This window comes from Schistocerca gregaria, chromosome 5 (assembly GCF_023897955.1).
Source record: "Schistocerca gregaria isolate iqSchGreg1 chromosome 5, iqSchGreg1.2, whole genome shotgun sequence".
In the NCBI taxonomy this organism is placed as follows: domain Eukaryota; kingdom Metazoa; phylum Arthropoda; class Insecta; order Orthoptera; family Acrididae; genus Schistocerca; species Schistocerca gregaria.
Window position 1 is genome coordinate 564,963,296 of NC_064924.1, and position 7,315 is coordinate 564,970,610.

General features: G+C 35.9%; 1 protein-coding gene across 1 annotated transcript in view; it reads left to right on the forward strand.

Annotated features, from left to right (window-relative positions):
- LOC126272883 (importin subunit beta-1) overlaps positions 1-2,913 on the forward strand; it is a 50,944-nt gene extending 48,031 nt beyond the window's left edge. Inside the window, exon 17 of the mRNA XM_049976129.1 lies at positions 35-2,913. Within this exon, the coding sequence (XP_049832086.1) occupies position 35 (1 nt within the window). The 3' untranslated portion in view covers positions 36-2,913. The remainder of the gene's footprint in view (positions 1-34) is intronic.
- Positions 2,914-7,315: the final 4,402 nt, after the last annotated feature.

The following is a 7,315-nucleotide window of genomic DNA, read 5'->3' on the forward strand; positions in this document are numbered from 1 at the left end:
TTTGGTTCTGAAGCTAAGAATTTTCCCTTTACAGATCCGCCTCTGTATGTATAATCCCACATGAAGAAATTTGGATGAAATACTTTCTCAATATTATTCCTACTTTTGGTTGTCTGCAAATCCCCACTCCACTCTGAAGGCTCGTCCAGGGTGAAAGGCAGTGCAACAGAGTGAGCGATTGATTTATAATGAATAAAAGAAAACAAAATAGTACAGTGATAAATATTCGTGTGCACAGTTACTGGAAACGAAGTATGTGCGAACGAACGAGCGTGTGTCTGGTTGTTTGTTGTGAGAGGGACGCACCTACCAGGGCGAAAGAGTGTGCTTGAAGACTATGGACCGACCGATCGACGCAACTCGACAAGATGTGATGCAGTGTGAGGAAGGATGGAAGAAGATGCGTGTGGATCATTCGAGGCTAATTCTGATTACACAAAATATATAATTTTTTAACGAAAAATGTCTTACTGTACGCCTTATCTTCTGATCGACGCATGTCGCATTTCCTCCTCTGCACATTGTGTGTTTTTTCTTGCTCAGGAAATTGTAAACATGAAAAAATTACAGTATTTTCCAGCAGAGGAAGTATGTTTAAATGTTGCAGTGCAACTGACATATCTTACTGGTCAGATTTGTTACCAAGATGTGAAGTGCTTTGGTTAGATACTTGAGACTTTTTTACCATAAAAGGCACATCACTCACTTAACTGCTGATATTTATTTCAGTGATGAAAATTTGTTGATTGAAGTGCCTTTATAAAAGCATAATAAGCTGAGAATAATTGATCTCAGTGGCTTTGATATGAATGAAAAATTATGTTGCGTTTATCGTCTGCCCTATTTTAAAGGACAGGTCAGTATTACTCCTAGTTTATGATCAGGGGTAAGTAAATGTTACAAATTCTGCGCTGTACAATTTAATTGTTCATAAGGAGTCTCTGCTAGACCTTCCTGTAAGTGAGATCCGAAATATTTTTATATATTGCTGAGTTTAATTTGTATAGTGGAGTCAGGTTTCGTTATATTGTTTGATGGCTGTTTTGCTCATTATTGGAGCATGTAAGTAATCATATTATCAGATTACTTCACAAACCCATAAGGATGGTTGTGTAAATTTGTAACTATTTGTAAGTCTTGTTTTTAGGTGACATAGATAATAAAAAGTCCAAGGTAACTCACTGACCTGAACCAAAAAAATTCTGTGATTTGAGGAGGTCCTCATGAGCATTTCCGCACATTGGGTGTTGATTGAATAGAAATGAATTGAGCTTGGTTATGTGGTCACATTTCTCATGTTGTGGGTCATTATTTTTCTAAGCTGATTCTGGAGTGTGACCATTGCAACAGATTATGCATTTATCATTTGCTAGTCTGGTTTCCGTTGTGAAAATACTCAGGAATAAGTATGGTATTTCTTATTGAGCTTGGACCTCCTCGTGTATTTCTGACTGATGTGTGATACTTGCGTCCCTGTGTGCCTGTGAATAAATTACATGCCAGCCGAAGTGTGTTCAGTACCCTTCCAAAGGCATGGAAGTACGTAAACTGCATTGTATCAATGAGCCTATGTGTAGTGTATGATAGTGTGTGCTAGTTTATGGATGTGTATATGCTTGTTGCTGAGAGTGCTATTTAATATTTGAGAAGTATGAATGCTTGATTTGCCAACGACAAATGGACTGACAAATGTGTTTTATATGTAAACCTTGTTGTGAATGTTTTGGATGCTTCTTGGGTGTTTGTGGAAGTGTGACAGAATTGTGGAAATGTGTGCCATGAAAGTTCAACACCGTGAACAAATTCCTGTACGAGTGTAACTTCATTAACCTTCTATTCCAATGATTGATTTGGAAATCTTCCAAGACATTATTCCTCTGTGATCCCTTCAGTTTTCCACTCCCTGTTGCTGCTGCTACTGCTTGCTTCCATGTGAAACCCAGGAGCTATACGAGGGTTAGGTATTAATGTTACGGCATTAATTTTCGTATGTATTGCTTGACAATGTTACTTTGGATTGAAGTCGCATAAAGTGATTATACAATGCAGGCAGTTTGTGGCCTCAGTTAAACGTTCTGTAATCATTAGCACTTCAGCATAGGGAATTAAAAGTTATAGCTATTGTAAATTCAAATTAATAAAACAAAAGTGTTCAACGTTCCTAAAACTGTTCTGCATTCCCTAAATCCAATACTACCACCATCATGTTTTCAGTGACCAGATATTATCTGGTTGAGCTCTCATTTTCTGAGATTTGTAGTTGAATTCTACAGATTTATTATGATTAGTAGTTTAGTGACATTTTGTTTGTTAATTTGCTGTACTTCTGATGGAATTTAATAATCTTTATGACTGTTTAATCAGTTACTGTTGATGTAGAGCTGCCATGTAGCTACACAATTCGACAGTATGTTTCCAGATCAGAAATATCATTGTTAATTTCTTTTAATCTACCAGTTATAAAGGCATTTTAAATATGGATTAGTAGAATAAAAGTAAGAAAAAAATAATCACAAATTGGGTTAAATAATTTTTATTTTTGGTCTATAACATGTTAATAAATTGTGCAAAGTGTGCCCAGAAGTAGGCTGGCATGATTATGTAAATGTCCTTTTTTTTTTGCTAGCCAAGCTTCTGCAGTGAAAGTAAAATCTCAAAAGTTTGTGTCTTATACCTATTCTGGACATTCAATTATAGAAAATAACAGGCAGATGACAGGAGATGTAAGTCCCTGTCCAGCAGAGGCTGTAAGTGGTGGATCATGTCAGTCTTGTGGCAAATGTAATCATATATGTGTAACACCAGGTTTGTAAGTTCCTTATGTAGGTTTGTTTATGTAATAGATTGTCTGGCAATCTTTTGATAAAGCTTTTCAAGTATACCAAAAACAAATAAAAATTTGTAGTGAGCAAATTGGTAATTGGATCTGCAGCCACACTTGATTATTCTTTGCTGCTTGCTTCCAGTTAATCATTTCAGATGAATAAACTGAAGAAATTGAAATATAATGTTTTTCCTATCATTATGGATTAACAATTTGTTAGTAAGCTAAAGGTTTCTCAATTTGGCATTTACAACTGTTTAACAAGGATAAAGGTGTGGGCTTTACAACCTTACAGTGTTTGGAAAAGAAAAGAATTCCTAACATTGTTAGCAATCAGTGTACTTCCCTAAGCAACCCAAGTAAGGCTTGCGCCCCCCCCCCCCCCCCTGCCCCTTTTTTTTTTAAAGAGCATAGTACAGAACTTTTGATTTGCAGTACTAAAACATAAAATTAAATTTCATTATTAATGAAGACCGAAAGGTTACGAATTGTGAAAAAAGTTCCACAAATTATTGAATAAAATGAGATAAATATAACTAGATAACCAAAGATTACAGTGCTGTGCATGAGATGTATATAGAAGAGTGTTGATAATTTGTTAGATAAAGTTATATTTTCCTTGTTGACATGACAATGAAAGCAAGTGGTCATCTTTTGCACGGCATTGTACACACACTGGCAAGGAAAATCTGTGTTGAGTAACATTCATACTTTACATTTAGCTACATGTAATAATACAGTTTAAAATGCTTTTTTGATATATATAGGCAATCCTGTAGATGAAATGAAGTAATTGTTATCTCTTGAATCTAGCTAGCTGTATTGGCACTGAGCCATGAGAAAGCACGTAAGATTGACTGAAAGTTCTGTGTTCTGTTAGCTTTCATACAAATCCGTTATGAGTTAGAGGGCAGGTGCTACACACACACACACACACACACACACACACACACACACACACACACACACAACCACGTGGGAAAAATATATCTAAAAACAAGGCTGATGTAACTTACGAAACGAAAGTGCTGGCATGTTGACAGACACACAAACATACACACAAAATTCAAGCTTTCGCATCCAACGGTTGCTTCATCAGGAAAGAGGGAAGGAGAGGATGTGGTTTTAAGGGAGAGGGTAAGGAGTCATTCCAATCCTGGGAACAGAAAGACTTATCTTAAGGGGGAAAAAGGACAGAGCACGCACGCACGCGCACACACACAAAATAAATTTAGTTGAATACTTTGCACATTAGAGAGGACTTCGATGGGTACTGCGGATTTCCTAGTGAACTCTTCAACACCAAGCAGAAAGACTTTAAAGATTCAGTTAATAATGGAAAAAAGAAAAAAAATTACAGTAATCAAAAGAAAGATTTATGTGGGTCTCATCGTTTCATACATCTAGAAGCATTTTGTGTTAAACTTGTAGGCGTGGAGCAAATGAAATTAGTGATAAGAATAGTAATTTTGCTGAAGTCACATGTATTACACTGTCAGTTGTAACAGTTTTTTATGGTGCTGAACAAAAAGTATGGAGACATTATATATTACTGCAAAGGACATTGATTGTCAACAGGCATGTCTGGAACAATTCTTTGATTTAAGGCAAACTGCTGCTGACTATCTGAAGGAAAAAGCAAAACAGGAACAAAAATTAGAAGAAACAGTGCATTTCAGACAGCACATCATAAATGAAATTGACTGCAGACTACTCTCACCAAGACATTGCAAGGTGAGAAGCAAATTATTTGTGATTTGATAGGGAAAGTGGTTGTATTTAAAAAGAAAAGCACATTGTGGAAGGGGAACGTCTGACAAGGAACACTGTCTTGATCCTTAAAGCTCACTTGTATTAAAGAAAATGCAAGTTTTGGAGAAGGCTTCGGGCGTTGAAATTGTTGTTGAAAGAATTACAAGAATTGCCTGTTTTGAGACAGTTTCCCACTCCAGACCCCCCCCCCCCCCCCCCCCCCACTGTACGCGGGCTTATGGAACCATTTGATGTGCAGTGTAATTCCTTTTTAAGAGACAAATTCTGTTACATTAAGACTGCCCAGAAGTACTCACATTGTTTTCCTTTGGAAGAGTTTCCATGTCTCCTTAATGAGGTTGCAGATGTGATATCAGTCTTCCAATAAACATGTACAAAGGTCTCTTTTTGAGTAATTATGAAACTAAAGTTATATGGTAACCTGAGTGATGAAACCCTTTGAAACTGTCTGTGTCTGCCAGTGTGCCAATAGATTATATGGGATATGAATTTTATTATGTCTTCAGTGTGCCAAAAATAATTTAGTACTGAAAATTTGTTGTATTTTTAATATATATTGTTGAGAAGTATAAAAGCCATGTAATGTTCCTTGTAGGACTGCATTGCTGTCAAATGTGGTGCATCTGCAGTTTCCTTATCTTCCAGTTCAGGGTGGTTTGGTAGTGGGGATGAGGAAGAGGAAGAGGAGGGAGAGTGCAGACAGACAGGAATGTTGACGTGTGAGTGAGAGCTCTGCGTGCATGTGTAGTAGCTGGGCAGACATAAAGACTTTCACATGATAAACTAGCATGGAGAGCTGTATCAAACCAATTTTTGTACTGAGGACAACAATAAAGACTATCTTCTTTTGCAGTGTTCTAGGACCATCACATCCTTTACAATCAAACCTCACATTTGGATGAATATTTGCTTCTTCATTCTCCCTACAGTGATCAATAACTACGAAAGTTTAGTACTTTCTTTCTCTTCATTTTCATTTTATGTTTGTTCAAACATAAAATGTACAAGTGTCTTCATGTCTACATAACTACTACACGATATATCCAGTTTAACTTGCTTATTGCTTTCAGATCAGGTTTCTTCGATAGTTTTGACATAACAACATGAAATCACACATGCCAACCTTTAGAAAATAGCAATTTTCATTTATCATCCAACCTATGTGAAATTTTGAAGTCATATAATCATAAAATATAAGGATAGTAAATAAGTTTATCGAATACCATTAAGTAAATTGACCAGAGCAGGAATAAATTTATATGTTTGTATTTCATTTAAAAAAAAAAAAAAGTAAGTTCAGTCTTACATTGGATATGCATAAAGGGAAAGGAATAACAATTCTCTGTCTCGGATTTCCATTTTTTGTTACATAGTGTTACCCCCTTCCTCCCCCCCCCCCCCCCCCAAAAAAAAAAAGAAAAAAGAAAATAAAAGAAAATCTTCAAGGACTTAACTATCACATGGGAAATAAAATTAGTGGTATTATTCCTATATTAAAAATTTTAGGTCAGTTTTCATTTGGTCGTATTTCAAAATCTGTTATTGTTTAAATATTTGTAGAAACAAATATAATATGCATGGTTCATGACTGTGCAGAAGGTGGTAGGCAGTGTCACATGTCCTGAATCCGTATGCTTATGACAAAAATGAAATTTAAAAAAATTAAACTGTCTTAACCGCCAGCTTTTAAAAAAAAGAAATAACCATTTCTGCAGTATTTATTTTCAACTGTGTTGTGTACAGTTGCAGTAATTTAAAGCAACAACTTTTTCTTCTCTCCACAGAATAGAGCACAAAAACATGTGAAAACTGGTAGGTTTTTTCAGTTGATGTTTTAGGTGGTTCAATGATAACTTGAACATGAAGATATGGCATTGGGCAAATGTCCTATTATTTTGCTCATTAGAATGACAATGAAGATCTTGTTCTGTTGTATATACATCAGTGGTGATTTAAAAGTACCATAGACCAATATTGACAAGCTATGCATTGATATTTGCTCATATGAGGGATAGGAATCTGTCCCTTAAATTATATTTTCCAAAGGGTGCTAAGTTGCTACTGATCCTATTTGCTCCCAACTGTAATCGGTGTAAAGGCTTAAATGAATGGAAACTTCTGGTACTATGAAGTATTTGAAGTTCTCAGAACATTTCAAATGGTCTGAATGTGTCTGATATACAGATTATCAGAAACGAAATAAATTTTAAATGTGGTTACAAAACTGAAACAGTGCTGACGCTGATAATATTTGACTGTTTAGAAGTTGTCCAATTTTCTTCTCATCCTAAGCTGTTCCTTACTGTGATAACTATGCCATGGATAGTTACAAAGAATTGTTGCAGAAGGTTATAAAATGAATTCTGTTTCTGTATTGGTCTGAAGAACTCTTGCTAAAATAGTGGGATTATTGTAATGTTAAAGTTTCTTTGATACAGTACATGAATTTCACAGAGAATAATGGAAAATCCCGGATAGAATATTGAGAATACTATAAAAAGGGTAGATTGCTACTCATATAGCAGAGATGCTGAGTCGCAGATAGGCACAACAAAAAGATGGTCAGTCAATAAGCTATAGGCCAGAAAGGCCTTCATCCAAATTCTCTCTCTCTCTCTCTCTCTCTCTCTCTCTCTCTCTCTCTCTCTCTCTCTCTCTCTCTCTCTCACACACACACACACACACACACACACACACACACACACACACACACACACA